Source organism: Molothrus aeneus, chromosome 1, assembly GCF_037042795.1.
Source record: "Molothrus aeneus isolate 106 chromosome 1, BPBGC_Maene_1.0, whole genome shotgun sequence".
Taxonomy (NCBI): Eukaryota; Metazoa; Chordata; class Aves; order Passeriformes; family Icteridae; genus Molothrus; species Molothrus aeneus.
In genome coordinates this window covers 105,519,724-105,540,573 of record NC_089646.1, presented here as the reverse complement: position 1 = coordinate 105,540,573, position 20,850 = coordinate 105,519,724, and the positions used below count along the sequence as shown (strand labels likewise).

At 39.0% G+C, this 20,850-nt stretch overlaps 1 protein-coding gene across 3 annotated transcripts in view; it reads right to left on the bottom strand.

Moving 5' to 3' along the window:
* MIB1 (MIB E3 ubiquitin protein ligase 1) overlaps positions 1–20,551 on the bottom strand; it is an 86,376-nt gene extending 65,825 nt beyond the window's left edge. For all 3 annotated transcript variants that reach the window (XM_066562394.1, XM_066562386.1, XM_066562402.1), the window contains exons 1-4: positions 20,118–20,551; positions 11,035–11,206; positions 8,262–8,391; positions 6,351–6,455 (exon numbers count right to left, since the gene is read on the bottom strand). In XM_066562394.1, coding sequence (XP_066418491.1) covers positions 6,351–6,455; positions 8,262–8,391; positions 11,035–11,206; positions 20,118–20,346 — 636 coding nt within the window. In that variant the 5' untranslated portion in view covers positions 20,347–20,551. The remainder of the gene's footprint in view (positions 1–6,350; positions 6,456–8,261; positions 8,392–11,034; positions 11,207–20,117) is intronic.
* Between the last annotated feature and the right edge of the window lie 299 nt (positions 20,552–20,850).

The following is a 20,850-nucleotide window of genomic DNA, read 5'->3' as shown; positions in this document are numbered from 1 at the left end:
TTATTTTACCCCTGCCCGAGATTTACTGACAGACTGTCCTCCTGCAAAAGGATTAAAACAAAAACTCTGAACTCTTCCAAATCATCAAGGCTCTGATGAGCACAATACCACCCTTGGCAACTGGTAAGCAGAAACAATACAAAATTCAGTGTATGTCCTGATCTATGAAGAATGTACCGTCACTTTGGAAAAACGATGAAGACAGCCAGAGGAAAACAATGAGCTAGAGGAAAACAATGAGCTTTTAGCCGCTCTTCAAATCCCCCGAGGAAGCAGAGAAAGCTCACTCAGCACAGCAGCAGCAGGCCTGCGGCAGGATGCTGCCACCCGGTGGGCAGGTGCTGGGCTAAGCCTGGCTGCAGACAAAGGGGCTGCACGGCCCATCCCAGATGGCAAAAAACTCATTCATTCCCCGGAACCAGGGAGACTGAACGTGCGCGGGAGCGCTGCGTCTCACCCACTGAATACAAGCCCTCCGTGTCAGGCAACAAGCAGCTGTCTGTGAAGGAGACAAGGAGGGGTGCACATGCAAGAGCTGCTGTCACATTCTTCAGAACACTAAGAATAGAGCACAGGAGAGTCCAAAGGCTCTCCTCCCTGCCAGGCAAAATCAGGGTGAAAGACTGCTTGTGTTACAGCAAGTGTTAGTGCACTGAGCAGACTGATGGCTAAAACCTAGCAGAAGAAACAAAATGTTCATTAAAAGGCTAACTACTATTTTGCAGCTGACATTACTAGGAAGCCTGTTACGGTATCCTAAATTTTCTAGAAAAAAACCCCCAAAACTCAGAAACCTGCACTTGAATTTTACCCTGCCTGCACTGTGACCTGCACAGTTTATTTCTGGAGTATAATGATATGCTTGGTTGAAAGACTAAGTGGTAGACTGGTGTCCAACCTCAGCTTCACAACTGTCTTTCTTTCTCTTACATGATGTAGTCAACATTACATTGCTAAAGAATAAAACAAGAGTCTGATCTAACTATAGCAGAAAAGCAAGGGAATGTGGCTTTTTTTTTTCTTCTTTCCCAGAAGCCTTCAACAAAATAATGGAGGACCCAAAACACACAGAAAGATAAGACACTGACAGATACTAAGGTAGCAAAAAACAAACTTATATACTGTATATATCAGACTGCCTTTGGCAATGTGGCAAACAGCACTACTAAGAAAAGTACTATCAACATGATAAAGGCCTGCAAATACCTTAAAATATAACCAAACCCAAACAAAATTCTGGAGTTTTAAGACAGAAAACTGTAGTTAATTGTATTTCAGTGCCACAAAAGCTGGGTAAGCAACTACAATTTTCCTTCTAGCACTCAGCTGTTATACTTCTCAGAGAAGGAAAATAAGCTTTCTCCTGCCCAAGTAATTGAAGTAAAAAATCAGGGATGATGGTAAGCTCCTCATCACACTACTCTGAAGACTGCACGGCAAGAGGCCCCCCTAGTGCACATGGAGCAAAAACACACATGGATGGAGCCTGGATGCACCAGGCTTTGCACTACAGAGAACCTCACTGGGATTTCTAAAAGTTATGAGTCACCCTGAGACTTCAAAATCAATCAAAATAGCAGATTGTTTGGAGATGATACGTACAAGTGTAAAAGGGAAAGTACCAAAACAAGGAATGTTAGAATACAAGTTTTAGACTCACAGTGACACCACCAGAAAAAGAACTAACAACCGTGAGGCTGGGTATAATGTAAATACATGGTGGAGATGAACAAATCAGCTTTTCTACAATGACTTGATGGAGAAATCACTTGATAAACCTCAAGTAGGATTCTTTCAGGAAACAGAAAAATAAGCTAAAGATCTTGTAGAATTTGTGTATGATTAGGGACAGAAAGCCCAGTTAAGCAGGCAATCAATCAGAACTCAAGGAAAAGCATGCAAATCAGACATTGCAATGCACAACTTGCAAGTCAGTTGATGCACATGAGCAATGGGTAATAATAGTCTTTGTCTACAATGGAGAACTTTGGTTTTCTAGCCCCCACACTTTAACTTCCTTAAAATCTGCATTCCAGCATTATGTGGTTCTATTACACAGAGATCATGACTTGCCCAAATAGGAAATATAGTAAGTGTACTTTGACATATCATCCAATTATACCAATGGAAATAAAACAGCAGCAATTTCATCTTCATAAAACTTCAGAGAATGAGAAAATGTAGAGCAAAGTCAGCAGTGCTGCCAGGAGGTGTAAAAGCACCATTATCCCTGACCTTGAGGAGGAAAACAAAGCTGAAGGAGCAGCTGATTACAGAAATAACTTTTAAGTTATTCCAATCAATATGGAATGCCACCCATCAATACCAGGGAGGAAGGATCTACAGACTTGGTAAGAAAACGAGCTGTGCTGCTGAGAAAAAGAGGAATATTTGATCCAGATGCACTGATGCAGTATCTAACAATATCAGAAGCAAATATCAGGGGAGAAATTAATACTGATCTTACAGATACACCAGCAGGAATAGTGCCATAGCTGCAGTTGTTCAAGGTAGCACTGAATACACACAGTAAAGGTCACTTTAGGTCTTTAATCTCACAACAGCTTTTGGCAAGGAAATCAGCCCTTTGGAGGCAAATGGAAAAAGTTCAGTGCCTGCTGCTTTGTCACCAGATTAAGGCAACAAAAGACTGGATAAATCCGTATGTTTTAGCTAAAGGTTTATAAGAAATGCTGTGTTTCAAATTTCATGAAATCAAATCTTTCTCAGTTTCAAGAAGCTGGGAAAAGTGAAGCAATAAATGGAGAAGCTATAAGATGGTAGAGAAAGTGACTGAAATGACAAAAAGGTGTGAGGCACAGAAACAATAATAACATTTTCTTAAAGAGGAAACCAAACCTCAGGCAAGTACTGGATGAATGGTTTGTAACCTTACTATTTATTATAGACACTTATAAAAGCTTTGCATGTGCAACATTTTTTTTAAGGAGGACACAGTCTTCCTTGTCAGTTAATACTATAAATAAAATTGGAAAATGATCAGTAAATACATTTCTCCTTAATGGAAATATTTTTCTTTGCAACACAGAAAGATGAAGAACTTGACTTGGTTGAGACTACAGGAGAAATGTGATTACATCAAAAAGAAGCAAAACAAAGTCTGCTGACAAATGCAAATAAATGCACAAGATAAATGACCAGAGAACTGGAGATTTGAATGACATTACAGACCTGACAGTTTTAACTACAGTGGAAGGTGTATATTTTGTAACACTCACATACAATGCCTAGTATACCAAGATATTTACCTTGCTTTTATTTAAAAAAAGGAAGTGGTAACGAGAAATTCTTAAAATCCTCTAGAGCATTTTCAAATAGTAACTTCATGGGTAATCCAAATAGAAGTTGATGAACAGACATGAATTATCAATCACCAAGAGGCAGGCAATCTCAACTTCCCTTATGCACTCACTATTTGGAATTTGTGGAAAAAAGTACACCAACACAGATGGCTTACATATCACTGTGACAATGATGGATGATAACTACAGATACTTCTTTCAGAGGCTATGCAGATGAAAGCACAATCCTCCAAAATGAGAAACAAGGAGAGGCTACTCACAGCAAAAAAAGGCAAGTGGTACAGAGAAAAGAAATTCTGAAAGAAACAGACTCCTAAATGATGAAATTGATTTAGGACACTCCTGTAGCTGGAACTATTTTCCACTGAAAACCAATGGAAGTCACCAGCTTTACATCCTCCGCTCACGTGGTATGAAGAAATAAAATCCAGTCACAAGTCCCAAAAGCAAAATCACAATCTTCCCATTAACTTTTTAATTCCATATGACCTCTCTTTCTTGCAAAAGGATGTGTTCACACATTTTTGGAAATGAAAAAATGTGCAAAGCAGGTTATTTGGTTGACAGCTCAGTTTGGCTCAGGACTCTGAATACATATAGGTAAGAAATGTGAGTAGCATAACAAACCATATAAGCCAACAGTAGTTCATTCTTACTGAGGATGTAGCAAACATTTTATCTGACCTAACAGCATCGTAAACACAGATTTCAACTTGGGAATTTGTGATTTGTGGCAACAGAAACTCCCAGACTTAAATGTCAGACTTTACCAAAAAAAACCCAAAAAAACAGAGGCAAGATGTACTTCTCAGCCACTTCATACGTAAACACAGCAAACACAAATAAAACCTCCAAGTATCTGACCAGAAATAAATGCATGTTTTCAGTCAGCACCTGCTGCCCCACCAGGCAAACCTCATCTCTCCAAAGCTGGCAGGCCAGATAGATTAATTTTGAGGACCAGATGCAGCCTATAAGCTATCAAACAAGAACACTGACTTACAATAATGAGCTGTGTTTCTTTAATCAGCTCCATTAGCATGAGTCAAGTGTTACCCATTTGCAAGTCAGGGTCTCTTCCCAGCTGTATTTACATGGCTACACACTCTTGAGTATTGTTGATTCCACATTCCCTGGACGTTTTAAACCAATTTCCAAGTACCAAAACAAGTTTGCCCCAACTTTATGTGAACTTTCTGACAGTCTCAGCTTTACATAACTGCACATAAATAGTAGTAAACAATAATAATGAATTGTACACTTAATAAATTATTAGCCAGTTATAAAATTAAGCATTACATTCAAATGACTCTCATAGATATTCAAGAATCCATTCTGTCTGAAGTGAAAGTTTCATTTTTTGAAAACACCAAAGATAAAATTAGTGTAGGAATGGATTACAATCAGGTAAGCACTACTTACACAGGCTCCAATTATCCTTTCTGTACATCCATGTGTACATATTTTTTTCTCTATTATCCTAAAAATAACATCTACATACATAGTCTCACACACAGTTTAACAGGCTTTTTTTTTAATTAAGCAAATATTTGTATTTCTACATAACTTGTGTGAAGGGCCACCATTCACACAAGTTTTGTGTGAATTTACAGCTGCAGTACTTAATGGAGTTTTCTAGAAATATTTAACATTTTCAAAGGTGGCAAAAGTTGGGAAACACCGTATAGTTGATTTAAAAATAATAACTTTTTTTAAATTAAGGGAATAACTATTTCAAAGCAGAATGTAACTTATCTCAAATGTACTTTTTCATGAGACCAGAAGGAATCTTCAGTGATCCCACAGCACTTTTATTATGTAGTCCAAAAATTTTAACATAGCGACCGAAGTCATAACAACCACAACAACAAAAATTCAGTTGATCTGTATCTCATTCTATCTAGATTTTGTAACCATTACCTTTCCATGTATCACAAGAGAGAAGACACCAAACATTTATTTAATGTTATACTACAAAACACAACATACATTCATTTTTGCCAGTGTATAAAGAATTTTCTTTAGAACTGGGGGGACACCATGAAGCACATAATTTAATACTCATAGTTTGCCCCTAGGATCTTAATGCATCAGAAAAGCTGAGCTACACTAAATTACTTTACTCTTTTAAAATGTAACACTAAAATATGTATTTACCACAAAAGTGGTATTTATTTTCATTTTAAGTATTAAAATTAGCTGTAATTGAGGCTATAAGGTCAAATAGTTTACATTCAAAAAAGTAACTGGTCATTGTTTAACATTTTATTACTGTTACACATCTGACAAGATGACACTTCAATGTTAAATTAACATGGTTTTCCCCTTCACAATCAAACAAAACTCATGCAGAGAAAATGCTAATTAAGATGTTTTAAGCAGCTGATAATCAAAGTAACCTTTCCTTGACCCACATTAGGATAAGAAAACCCAGCAACAGAAGGCACTTAGGCTAGAGTCTGACCCATTTTCTTTCTAAAGCTGAAGAAGTTGCTGGAGAAGCTTCAAAAGGAAACAGTAAAATTTAGCGCTAAGCAAATTAAGGTTGTAATTTAATTCGGCACCCTTCCATTTGCAAAAATAAAATTACTCTCAATAGCATTCCAAGTATTGAAGTAATTTGAAAACTGCAAAACTTGCAGTAATCACACCAAAATCTGAAGTCAATGGAACAGTTCAGGAGTTGAAAAACAGGATTTTTAAAGAAGTTTTTAACTATGCTTCCCATTCTTTTCTGAATTTTAATCTAAACACAACAGTAGCACAGAAAGATAAATCTGTGTGAGGCAAATATTTAGTGTGCCAGAAAGCAGCTCTTAACTTGTAGTTATCTACATTTAGTAAATTCCCAGATCAGACTTCCTTACTAATACATATGCATGACCCTTACAGCTGGATTCACAATGACCTGACAACCAGCATGCAAACTGACAAAGCATATTACAAAAGCACGACCATAAAGCACAAGTTATTCTTACTGCCCTTCCCCCACCATGCATTTTACCCTTTGTGTTCCTTTATACTTACCATGCCCTCAAAGCCGACTCTGTAAAGGTTTTTAGCACCATTGTCCCAAAGAACATATGCTGCGCTATGTGGACTCGACGCGCTCCAATCTTGGATTTCAGTTACCTATTCAGTTGTGAAAATAAGAAACTGGTTTCTAGAGCAAAGATTCAGAAGTACAATTTGAACTTCAAAATTTACTCATCTCTTCAAAATAATTAATGATATTGTAGTTTTACTAAACCTGATAAAATTTGTTCTGAAGCTGTTTTCTGCTTGATGCAGGTGTTCCCTGGGTGTGTTAAGACAGCAGTCTGATTGTATACTTTGTAGACCTATTTTTCTTTTGTATATTTGGAGGTTATCTAACTACACAACCAGAGAACAAAATCTGAACAGCTCTGATATGTTCCTACCAGAAGCATCATTAACTAAGAGAAACAGGATGAAAACTATTCTAATTGCTTCAATATGTCTGGTTTAACTTGCATTAGCCTGGTGGCTGTGCACTATGTGAAGAGACAGTTTTATTTCCAGAGCCAGTATGTTTAACAACAGCACAAAAGGAGAGTGAAAATGTCTTTCCCTGACATTTCTGAAATCAGGAGGCCATGCATCAAATTCTGAAAACACTTCCATTATTTATAAAAAAAAATCAGTTTACGGATTTTGCTTTCACTCTTACTTATATTTATTTAAACAATGTTTCTGCTTATATTTATTTAAACAATGTTTCTGCTAGCTACGACCTACCTTTCCACATTTAAAAACATTTATATGCATTTATATATTTTTTCAGATGTACAGGTAAACAATCTCTCTAATACAAATTTAGTACATAAAGCAGACTGTGCAGGATAAGACTCTTATTTTGCAAAGTTTCAGAGATTTCAATGTATTTTGACATGGGAAGGAGTAAATAATCAACATGAAAAAAGCTGCATTTAAATATCTCTTGTCTTAAAAGACTTAGACTTACTATTTCCTTTCAGTAAAATTCAAAATGAAATCCCCAAAAGTCCTAAGGCTTCCATAAATGTCTAGGATATAAAATAAGCTAAACAAGAATATAAAATAGGCTAAATATCATAGTCAGGAACTTTTCACTCTCCTTTAAATGCTGTTTAAGTGTATTAAAAATAAATTCAACAAAAAACACCAGGTCGCCAAGATACAAGGGCATCCAATTCTCAAATTTGGTGGTAAAAATCATAGTGTATTTTACATTGCCTGTTTTGAGTTCATACTTATACCAAACCTTCATCAGTTCTCAAGGTAAATGGAAGTTGTAAAAGTAAAATATACAAATGTTACGATAAGTAACTTATCATTCCATACAATTTTCAATAAATACAAATATTTTTACTATAGCACTGCTTAAAAAGCACTCCAAGACTGTCCTAAGCCAGTAACATAATAGCCACACCCAAAACTTACAAAGCTTTTTGATTTTAAAGTGGAGAAATCCCTATAATCATTATGTGAAAAACAAAACCCTAGGGTGCCAGCACTGAAAACAAAATGTGCTGGCCCACAAGCAGTAAGATTACAGAATGCAGTGATGACTAGAAAGGGCTACTCTAGATAGCTCTGTTTTTATACCAGCTCTCTAGTAATGCTGAAATATGCTCAAGATCTTAATGTTGCTACAAATCGAAAACAGACAACAATGACAAAAAATTAAGAATTAAAAAAATTCTGTGCTGATATTGTAAAAAATGCAAAATTAAAATGTAAACGAACCGGCTATGGTGTACACACCCTCCTCTTCCAAAATGCTTAAATATTACAAGAAAAGATTAAAAAGTGCCCAGACAACTAAAATACGAGCTTTCATGATTGTATTTTTGCTCTACAATCAAAAAGGCCACTGAGGCCATTACATGAGCAAAAAGAGGTGCAATTTCTTATTTAAACCAGTTTTATCTTTACCTTTCCTCTACGCCCATTGCCACCATCTTGATCTTCCCATTGCCAGTCAACTCCTCGCACCACCCTGGCACCTGCAAAGATTCCTCTTGCTGTAATTTTCTTTGATTTACGTCGAGACTCCAACAATACCCTGAAGTTATTAAAAGAAGAACCCACAAATGTCAACATAATAAAGGAAGTCCAAAACAAATCTTTGGGGATGGGAAGGAGAGCATCTTAAAACAAAAATAACCCACAACTGCAGATTTCAGTGCATGAATCACACAAGCAGTACACAAGAAAAAACCCCATGAACTTCCAAAATCTGATTCATTGAATGTTTATGATTAGTTGTTAAAATTCTAACAATTTTTCTCCAGACTTCCTACTACCAGCATTCATCTTGTAAATGCTTGCATATAGATCTCTACTTATAAGATTGAAATCATTAAAGTACGTGCAAAGCCATATAAACACATCTCTGTTTCTCTTAGATGTGCTCTAAGCCGATACTTCTGTCCCACAACTGCTCTGTCACTTTTATTCAGAATTATGCTACTAAGAGCATCTCTTTTCCCTCCTCTCAGTTTTTCTACATGATTTTTATAGCATCTTTTAGCAAATTTAAGTCAATATAGTAGCATCCATTTCTTCAGTCATATTATGTGTTTTTTTCAAAGGAAATGTCTTCTATTCCTTCTGACTTCAGCAGAACTGAAGTATAGAAGCCTAAAAAGAATGGTTCATGATTATTTAACTAGAAATAATAACCTCAAAAGCCACCAATTTTCATGTAACAAGGCTTCTTGCTTCATACCAGGAATATGTTGCCAGGCATGAGAATTTTTCAGCTGACATTTGGAATGTTTCCTGACCACTTCAGGAAATTTCTCAGCATCCTGCTAACTTTTAACATCCAGCAGATGGCACACAAGGAAAGAGTTCAACTGTTACAATCAATATAAAGAGCACATGAAAATATTGGCCATTTTTTCCCTAAGAAAAATAAAAATTACCAAAAACACAAAGTAATCTCCTTTAGAGAAGTTTCTTAACCTACAAAACTGAGACAAAAACCTACATACATTACTTCATTATGCCACCCATACAATATCCCAGACCCAAAATAAAACTGTAAGAGCTTATGCTTCCCTTCATCAAAACGTTCTTACATGTCTCTTGCCATTTTTCCTGTGAGACATCCCTCAAATTCAACAGCACTGTTTTGCCCTTTTCTCCTCCCTAAAATAGTTAGCTTCCATCATTTGTTCTCAGCTAAGCTTGATCCAATAGAAACAGCTCTTTGGCAGAAGAAGCTGCTTTCTAGATAAGAGCTCAGTGAGAGTAAACAAAGAAAGGAAAAAAGTGACAAGATGCAAAAAATTTTCAGCAATATTTTACACAGTGTATAATCTATCTGTAAAACTAAAACTTGTACTGTATTCACCATAACCAACCTCTTAAGACTACAAAGGAAACCTCAGCTTAAAAAAGAAAAAAAGTCTGGCAAGCATTCTCAAAAGCAACAAGACTTCAAAAAAACCAAATAAATAGAAAACATATGTATTTTGTCACCTATTCTCCTTTAACTAAATTAAGACAGCATCTCAAAGTCCAACTTCTAAGTCTTGTTCTGCATTCAACATTGCAATTGAGGGTAAGTTTACGATACCCATTTATTTGGTACCTAAAGTTACTGGTGTGAGCCTCCAAAAAACAACCAACAAAAAGTTCTTATGTTTTGATTAAGCCACTGACTTGAGCATCTGAGCCACAGTTAAAACCTTTAAGCAAGCACTTGAGAATGTAAACACAGACCCTGTAAGACATAATTTGAGACCTCAGGCTGTGTGCTCCAGCCACTTCCCTTAACTGTAAAAGAACTGATTAAAGCACACCACTAATTTACAGCATACTTGTAAATCTAACTTCTCCAAGAAGATATAAATGTTGTCTTACACATGTCACATTCAAATGAGGACCATATCTAAAAAAAAAAAATATTTTGATGATTTAATGAAAGACCATTCAGGAAACATCACAGAGGTGACACCACAGTGTGTAGCCTTTACGCAGTGTTTTTCCATAGCTCTCCAAGTATTTAGCAGCAGGCAAATATCACTGTTCCCACTTAACTGGTACATAAATCATGACAAAGAGGGGCTTTGGACTGAGACAAGTTATTTAAAGTCAAGAACACCTATACAAGGACACACTAAATGCAATTTTATTCCAAGTTCTCCACTGAGAGATGACAATAGATGCTTAAGAACATGAAAACCAAGGCAAGAGCAGAACAACCCTTCATAGCATCTTTTCTCTGCTTCCTGTAGTGAGCAGTTTAAGCAGTTCAAGTCCAAGTCCAGATCATCCTACTTCCCATAACCTTCAAGGAGGGTATTTCCCCTCAGTCTGTCCACACCATTACTGAACCTAATTAAACCTTCACATTCAGAATTCATCAACAAATCTTTTTGTGATTACGCATAGTATAAGGGTAATTGCCTTTGTTTTAAAGCTGCTATATGAGAACACAAAAAATAGGAAAGCCTCAAGGAGATTAAGCAAAACTGAATAATCATATCCTAACGTTTTCCTGTACTCTGTTCTTCCTAAAATTTCCATGTTTTCCAAGATCCAAAGACTTATCCTAGCTATTTGTCTCCCAGAAACAGAATCTCAAGCCTCTTACTCTCTTACCTAATCCAAATTTCAGTAACCACATGTTCAGCTTCAAAGTTAACCACAAATACCTATTTCTACTTGATTTCACGAGGAAAAAGTTAGGTTTTACCTTTCACTTCCCGGTGTGGTAATTCTGTAAAAACGATGCCTCAGGTGATGCTTGTCCCCATGATAGCAAACTGTGCACAAGTCATAATTTGTGCATTCAGCACATTTCCATCGGATGCCAATGATAGGTTGCTGTCGACAAGTATCACACATAGTCCCATCATGTTTGATACCTGTGGAAGGAAAAGAAAAAAGAAAAAAAAAACAAAAAACTTTGCTGCATCACTACAGACTTCTGTTGCACATCATTATAATTTGAAACCATATAGTAGAAATTTAACAATAAAGAAAGGCTGCTGCTTATACCCTATCAGCCTGAACCACTGAGGGGAAAAGATAGCGGACTTTGCCTCGTATCTCCAGGTGGCAGTCTGTTCCTGAAATATTCTATCTTCTCTCAGCTTAAAAAGCTGAGAAGGCTATGTCTGCTTCCTTCCATCTATACAAAGGAGAGAAAGAAAATGAGAAATCTTTTAACTACAAGTTAAAGGGTCAGAAATGGGTTTATCAAAACACACAGGGAAATCTAGAATTTTATCTCTGGAGTACAGCTATCAACACATGTTATATCACAAAGGCCACTGTGCTCAACTGTGTGTGGCAGCCTAAAAATTACTGCTTTGACTTACACATTTTGTACACTCGAAAATTTAAGTGCTTGTCTCTATTCTTTTTTATACAGGAAAAAAATTAAGCTCTCTTGGATAAATGCCATTAGCTTCATGAAAATCTGTTACCATTTTTGAAGCATTTTACTGTTATTCTGGTTTTGTTTCTAAAACGAATGTCCCAGAGACAGACCAGATGTAACCCACTAGCATGAGCTCTGCCAAGCCTTCCATAAAAACTGATCCCAAGTCATTAGCCTTACAGCTCTGCCAAGCTACAGCAGAGCAAAAATGATCAGTCACAGAGTTTCCATCCACCCATTCTAAATACAGGGAACAGCCACAAGTTTATTAAAAAAAAAAATCAAATTCTACTGTTTGGAAAAAATTGAGCAATAGAAGAGAGAAGCACTACCATTCAGTCTGTAGCACTAGACAGAAATGAGCACTAAGAAGCTACAGTAACACGGAGTTTTCCCAATCACTTCCCCTTAAAAAAATCCCAAATCAATTTGAAACTAAGTGAGGAAAAAGAATGGATTTTGCCTCCTCCATCAGGGATGCTTTCAGAAATTAATGCCAAATTCACTATAAAGCTATTAGTCACTTACATCCAACAGCTGAGCCATCTGTAGCAAAGAAAAATCAACAGTTGGAAAGGCAAAACTGAAGGAAATGCCTTCTTGTTTGATCATTTCACAGAAACACATAATAGCTGAGGTTAGAAGTAAGGTTTGCAAATTGTCTCTTCCAACAACCACTGCTCAAAGCACGGCAAACTAGAGCTGGCTGCCCAAGACCATATCCAGTCAAGGTTTTGAGCACCACCAAGAACGTACTCCACAACACAGCATATGCAACCATCCCTAGAAAGAAAACTGTTTCTTCTGTTTCAGTGGAAATTCCTGTATTTCAACTTGTGCCCATTGTCTCTTGCCTTGTCATGTGGCACCACTGCAAAAAGCCTGGCTCCATCCTCCTTACAACATTCATCAGGCATTTATATACACTCTTAAGATTTCCCTGAGCCTCCTCTTCTCCAGACTAAGCACCACCAGATCCCTCACTCTCTTCCTCTACCAGACGCCCTTAAGATTCTTTGCAACACATTTGCAGCCCTTCACTTGAATCTCAGTATGACCACATCCCTCTTGCTCTGGGGATTGTACTGAAGCATTTTACTATTCTTTTGGTTTCAAAGCCGAAGTCTACAAGAGTGGATTCATTAAAAGCACAGAGATATCTTGTTTGTGTTTTTGTCACCTTGTTTAAAAAGACTAACTAGTTACAGTGCTTGGGGTTGAGAGGTAATATTTGTTTTGGTGTTATTTCTAACTGATTGCTAAAGTTGTGTTTCACATAGAAACAGAAGTTACACATCTCTTGATTATATTCTTTTTTAATGCCTGCTGAACTTTTGGGAAGGCATTTGGCCAAGAAATACATTTATTCTGGATGTGAAGGGACTAAGGAATTGGGTGCTGTAGGATTCTTCCACTTGACCAAACAGCAGGAAGAAACAGCAAAAGAGCAGTATAATCAGGAATCATGTGATACAAAAGAGGTCATCTCACTGTAAACTTAAATAAAAACTAAACACTTCTTGACAGTGAGGCAAAAGCAGCTATGCAAAACTCAGCAAAATTTGTTTAGGAAAGATCAAGAAAAAAAATCATACAAAGATATTTGACTCAAGTCATTTTACTGACCACAGTTTCTGGGACTTAAAAAAAGAACAGTGCATGTCTGTACTTAAAAGTATCTGATCTAAAGGGACGTTTCTGTATCTCACAGATCCCTAAACACCATCCTGATAGAGATATGGCCTTTCTTCATCCATTCCCTGACACATGATTCCAGCAGCAACACCCACTTCAGCGCATGCCTCACCTGACCATGCTGCTCAGTTCTTTCCATTATGCGAGAAAAGGGGGTTTTTGCAGAGCTGGGATGCAAAGTGCATCAAGAAACATATCAGGCTGGAAAACAGCCAGGAGGAAAAATATTCAGCTGAACTGGTTTCCCAGTCCCATTCTTTGAGGTGCTGCTCAACACTACTGCCATGAGAAACAAAGAATTGCAGGGCAGGAGCAGGCAAGTAATCCTGTTACAGAATGTCTAACCACTGCACCAGAGATCTGGAGGGAGAAGCAGATTTGTATGCTTCTGGTGACAGTGGACTAAGACACCTTGAACTTCATCTGCTAAAAAAAGGATAAAACAAGGTGCTACTACTGATTACATAATGTGACACTAAACTCTTATTCACGGTCATAATACAAACAAAATTATTTTGAAAGAATTTTTGATCTATCTTCTTTAACATGTATTTAAGTTCAACTAGATATTATAGGTACACAAGGGTAGTAGGTTGACCTTGCCTGGCTATCAGGTGTCCACCCAACCAGTCTCTCACTCTACCTCCTCAACAGGACAAAGAGTGAAAACAAAATGAAACAGCTTAGGTCAAGCTAAAAGTGAAATTATTTACCAATCACCATCACAGGCAAAAGAGATTTGACTTGGGGAAAATTTACAGCTAATTAAAAAAAAAAAAAGAGGATGGTAAGGAAAACAAAAACTAAAACACCTTCTCCCAATACTTCACCGTCTTTGCAGAGACAACTGCATTCCTTCGTTCCAAACACCTCTATCTCCCTGCTTCTTCCCAGGGTAGATTAAACTCACATAATCTTTTTGGTTGGAAAAGGCCCTGAAGACCATCAAGTCCAGCCATTAACTTAACATTAACAAGATCACCACTAAACCACGTCCCTAAGCACCACCCCTACACATCTTCTAAATACTTACAAGGATGGTTATTCAACCACTCCTCTGGGCAGCCTGCTCCAGTGCTTGACAACACTTTTGGTGCAGATGGGGAACGGAGGTCAGTCCATAACAGCCCCTCACACTTTTCCCCTGCCCCATCATGGGTCCTCTCCACAAGCTTTACTCCTTCAGGAAAACACTTTGAGCATGGGCTCCCCCATGTGCTGCAGTGAGGGTCCCTGTTCCACTGTGGCCTCCCTGGGTGGCACGAGGACAGCCTGCATCACTGAGGTGTCCATCGGCTGGTTAACCATCCACACGCCAGAACTCAGCACTGAGGACCTGACAGTGGCACTACAGATACTCAGGGGGAAGGAAGGAGACATTATGCGCAGAGTTTCAGACCAGCTTGGTTCTACCCCAGTGGACTGAAGGCTCATTAGTACTGAGATAATTTCAATTTACTTTTAACAAAAAGCAAAGCAGTTTATGCACTCCCAAACTATCAATGATGTAAATCAAAGCACAGTATGTAAGAACGACCAGGAGACTGCATCAAGTGTAGGCTCTGGAGCCAAACTAAAATCCTGACCCAAAAGCAAAATCTGCCGCATAAACTCTTCCCCTCTTCAAGGCTGTTTAAGAAAGCTTGAGAAACACAAATGTTACAAAGTTTCTATTAGGAAAGAAAGCCTTCATTAAACCCTTGGAATAAACTGAAGTGCCATAAAAACTTCAAAGTTCAAACAGCAGCCTACAGCTGACCAGCTGTGCACCAAAAGAGCACTCTAGCTAAAAAGAGAGCTAGAGCACTTTAGCTCTCTAAACTGAGATAATGAAAAAATTAAACTTCTAAATACTCTTCAAAATTTTCTAGAACAAGGCTATTTCAAAATTAAACAGGTTTTGTGTCATATACACTTAAAAAAACCAAAACAAACCAGGTAATGAGAAAGGTACTTTCACCATGCCTAGTTACTTTCAAATAACTGCTGTTTCCTTATGTCCCTTCACCTTTAGTACACCATAAAATCCAATATTCCTGATATCCCCATGTCATTAATGCTTTTTAGTACTTGAATTTCATATTAGTTTTCTACCTTAATGCCATACCTTATTTTCACTTTTCTCATCTCTTCCTAAATCCTCCTTGGATTACCTAGCCCACCATTCCTCTGTCACCACTCATTTATACATCAATTTCACAGCCCTTCACAAGTTTTTGAAACCCATGCTCACTCTTACAGGTGTGAAAAGAAATAAAAGCAGTGTTGCTCAAATTGCTAGTTGAATTTGTTACAAATAGGTTTTTTGTACTGAAGATAATTAGATGGCAATATACAGCTGTCCAATAGAAGGATTTTAACAGTAAAATCAGATGTACAAGGGGTATCCACGTTCACTCACTGTTAAACAGAAGACACCAGTAGTGATTTCACTTCTCAGAAGAAACAAAAGCTGGTTTCCAATGAAGTCATTACTCTCTACAGAACTGTAATGCACTAAAATCCCTTCATACCATAATGACAATACCACCATCAGGTACGGGATACTATAAACAACTTAAAAAATTATTTATATACACCCCAATTTAAAAAGCAGTAACAATGTTTTGTTCTTCCTATTCCTTCACCCCAGACCATTTTTACATTAGGGCCAGAATTCAGGTAAATTGAAAACAAAAAATTCTTAGAGATAACCAGTTAGATTCTGAAAAACTGCATGAAAACTCCAATGAGTGTTCCCACAAAAATAACTCATCTACTACATACACCATCTGGAAGTAGCCAGCTGACCAATTATTATTCCAGATACAAAATGCCAGACTTGCTAAAGCATGTGTCCTATCTGGTAAGGGAATCACAAGATACACAGGAAGGGAGAGGATTATCATGTAGGAGATATGGGGGAAGGGCAGGGAGAACAAAGAACACGTTTATTTAAAAAAAACACATCTCCCAAGTACCACTGCTCAGGAAGCTATTAATTTTTTTAATTTGTGAGGGCTCCTGTAGATATTTACAAGTAGCCACTAAAAAAATCTTGACTAACACAACTTGCTGTAAATTACATTTGATGTTCTAAAAGCAAGAACAAATAAACAAACACACAGGATAAATCATGGGTGCTCTGTCTTTTAAAATGCTTTGATATTTTTGACTTCATGATCAATTATGCCCCTTTTCAGGTACAAAGACCTATTAATACAATACAGAAAGCCACTCATCTCCTGCAGATAACACCCAGATTTTCAGTATTACCAGAATACAGCACATTATGCTTTCCACACTGCACTGATGCACGCTCCAGCTGGGGGATAATTCTGTATCAAGATTTCCATTTCCTGACTCCAGCCCCTCCACCACCTCCCCTTATTCAAACACAACTTGGTAAATTCTTTCAGCAGGAAAATAATATTGTTACTTTGAATCAACTGTATAAAAAAAGGAAATGAATGACAAATGAATTCTGCTCTATAGAAAGCAAATCTTCAGAAGGAGAATAAACAGAAAAAGTTTCTGTATTGCTCATGGCTATTATGTGAACATAGCCAGATGTGCTCTCTACAAACATGGTACTTGTCTGGCCTTTAGCTCAGGCAAAAGGCTGCCTTCCTTTCTAAATAAAAAGCTTGGATTTATAACTTTCTTGCTTTTCTTCAGCAACTCAAAAAACAACTGTTTTTTCCAGAACACTGTCAAAAAAGGGGGACACTCAAGACTCGTAGATCCTGGCAAAAAACTACTTCATAGAAAAAACAGGAATTATCAGCAAGTAATTGAACAAGCACACTGCACTACTGATGTATCACATGTGAGCCCTTTCTCCATTGAGGAGCCAGCTATGCAGGATCTACCCAAAGTGTTTCTTCCATGTGAAATTTTGATTCTTTTTAAATCCTTGGTTTACCAAACCCTCTCAAGAGCTCTGTCACACTTAAAGCAATGTGGGCAATGTAAATATGACCACACCAAAGGGCAGCTAATACAGCAAGCCTGGTAGAGATAACCGAAACAACCCCAAAATTCATATCACAAGTCCCTCATGATCCAGATGACTACATCTGGAGCAAAGAGTTTATAAGACATTCTTCATGTAAATGAGTTTTTATTTTAAGAAGACTATCCTAGAATCTTAATAGCACTAAAGCTATTAAAGTTTTCTAAGATGTTAACATAGTGTCACAATGCTGGTAATAGCCTACAACCACTGAAAGACAAGAACAGTTTATCTTTTAAGTCTATGAAGCATAGTTCTGGCATATATATGCACATACATTAATCAAACTCAACTTGCCTATTTTTTTTTTAATAGAATGACCTTCAAACATAACTTTTATAACACTCTAAGTTCCTGATGCACCCCTACTGTTCTTGGCTGCACAGGCCTCAAACTTAAAGCAGCAATTCCAGCTGCAAGCTCCACTTCTAAGAACTTACCATCAAGACTAGTTTTGAACACATAATAGAAAGAACTCCCAGCAATAACCAATTTTTATTTTTACTATTTTACTTTTATATTTATTTTCCCTATAAACTTACATTGTGATTGTAAATTCATGAACCAGAGAATTTTTTTCATTTTAAACTATAAGAGCAATGACACACACTCCACTAAGTATCATCAAACAAAAAGCCACCCCATACTTTATAACATTTCCTTGCTCAACATCATCATTAATACTACCACAAGAAATTCCTGTTACCTAATTCCACTTACATTAATGTCCCTAGAGAAGTATCAAACTATATCATCCAAAGTCAGTCACTTACTCTAAACAATGGACAGTCACCACCATGGAGAAAAAACAAATCATTACCAAAAGGTGAAGAAGGAAAGTGACTTAGACAAGACTACAAAGTGAATCATCAGTAAACAGAGGACTTCAGTCGAAACTGACAGCACCTTAACTCTATTAACTTTGCCCTTTTGTTACAACTACTTTACAGAATTCTACTCTTCCTATCTCCAGGAAATAAAGACCTCAAAAGTAACTCCCTCTTGCAAAAAGCAACGCTGGGTACCTACACACAACAGTTCCATGAAGATGAGGATGATGTTCACCAGAAACCTCAGGAAGAGAAATACCATTTTGCTAAGCCTGACAACAGCAATGTGTGTGACACAATATACACAGTTTTATCTGAAACAGAACTTAAAATTCTAGTACAAAAGTATAAACAGAAATTAAAATCAGAAGGAATAAGGCAAAAAACAGAAATAGAAACATGACAGTTTTAAAACTGAATATTAAGTCTAGGCTTCCAGATACAGTTAAGAGGACACCATCTGCTTGTAAATATGTCAGGCAGGGCTAGAACAATGAGCATTCGAGGCTCATATGCAACATTTATGCATATGCTTCCGTTCTAAGAAGAAGCAGTCCCACTGGTTTCTACAGGACATCAAACACAGGTAAAAGTTTCTAAGCATAAACATCTGCAAGACAAGGACTGACAACCTGAAAGACTCCTCTTTCTTGTTTTAAAGTCCATTGCAAAAGGATTTTCAAAAAAACCATCATCATCATGCCAGTAGAGAGGAAGATACCCAGTCGCTGAAAAATTAAATCCATCTCAAAGGGTAACCATGCAATATTTGGGGTTCTTTCCTTAGCAAGGTTTTTTGTAATTAGTTAGAATGAATTCCATGATTCTGTCTCCTCAAAAGTCTTTTAGCTTTAAGTACTGCTATAATTCTCCTTGCTGTAACACTACACGTAGCTGGCACAAAGATGGTCTCTCCATCACGTTCTAAATGAAAGATATATTACAAAAGAGTACAGCTCAAGTGCCTCAATAAATCAGTGCAAACACCTCATTACTGAGGCCCTGACCGGCCCAAAAGTCACCTCACAATATTTCTGATAAAACTTAACAATATCTATATCTTTCTGCGTGAGCTTTCACTGTAAAAACAGGTGCTAAAATGAACATTTCCCTGCAGTGTTTTCAACACTAATACTGCCGCATAATGTCAGTGCAGATCAAATTCCATTGTCCAAAATGACAGGATTTAAAGCATAAATATCAAGCAGTTAAGTCATTAAAAGAATCAACTCATGCACTTCTTTTCCTCCCAATACCTTTACTGTTTTACAGAAGCTCTGGCAATACATATAAAAGGCAACGTGCAGATTACAGGCACAAAACCACAGTATTTCAACCACTTAGTGTAACCTTTACAAAAAAGGTAGTACACATCTATTCTGCAATTATCCCTATACTTGATTCAAGGATGACTGCCAGTATTTTACAAAACTGCTCCAAAATATAAATTCAAGAAGTGGGGATCGGGGCGTGAAAGCAAACCCAAACCTTGATGTATCACCCTCTCGGCTGCCTCTCTCCACCTCCTCCCCAGCACAACAGGAGCCTGCTGTCTATGGCAGATCACTTTTGCTTTGTTTCCAATTTAGCAGTCCCGGGACAACTTCTGTCCCCGCGGCCCCGCGCTGTAGATTGCCCCAAGTTTCCGTGTACACACACGCACACAGACACACGGACGCGCACAGACAGACACCCACGCCCGGGGAGGGTGCCTGACTCCCCCCGCCCAAATCCAAGGCAAAGGCGCACCTCTAAAAGGGGAAGAAGGAAGGGCGCAATCCGCTCCCCAGGACGGGACCCCGAGCACCCCGGGGTGCTGCCCTCCGGACCCAGCGCCCTGGGGGTGGAGGTGCCTCCATTCCCCATCCGCTCACCGGTGGGCGCGCTGTCCAGGATGCGGAGGTCGTAGGCCCCGGAGCAGCGGTAGTTGGCGGCGGTCCCGTTGTCCCACACCACGACCACCTCCTCGGGGCTCTCGAAGCTGCGCACGGTGCCCACATGGCCCTCGCCGCCATCCTGCTTCCCCCACTTCCAGTCCGGGCCGCGGACCACTCGGGCCCCGACTCCTTCCACCATCACCCGGTTGTTCCGCGAGCTGCTCATCCCGGCGGCGGAGCCCTGGGGCGGATGGAAGGGGCGCGCAGCCCGCAGGCGGCGGAGGGGGACCCCGATGGGGGCGGCTACCTGGGGCGCCGGGCGGGAATCTCCGTCCGGCTCTTCTCCTTGCTTGCTTGCTTGCTTGCTTGTTTGTTTGTTTGTTTGTTTGCTAAGGTCGCTCGCTCGGTCCCCTCCTCGCTCCCTACGCGCCCATTCCCCGGCCCCAGCGGCGTCCCCCGCCCGTTCCCACCGCCGGCCCCGCTCCCGCCGCTACATCCGGGACCTGCGGCCGCGACGGCGCCGGCTCCAGGGAGACCGGCGCGCCCGCCCCCGCCCCGCCGCGCCGCGCATGCGCGGGCGCGGCGGCGGCGGGCGCGTCGCTCGAGCGCCCCCTGCGGAGTCGCGGCGGGCACTGCCGCGCTCGCCCTGCCCCGGCCCGGCCCCCGGGCTGTGCCCGAGGGAAGGGCCGGGAGCAGAGGAGCCAACCGAGGCTGTTCATCCCTGCCTGAG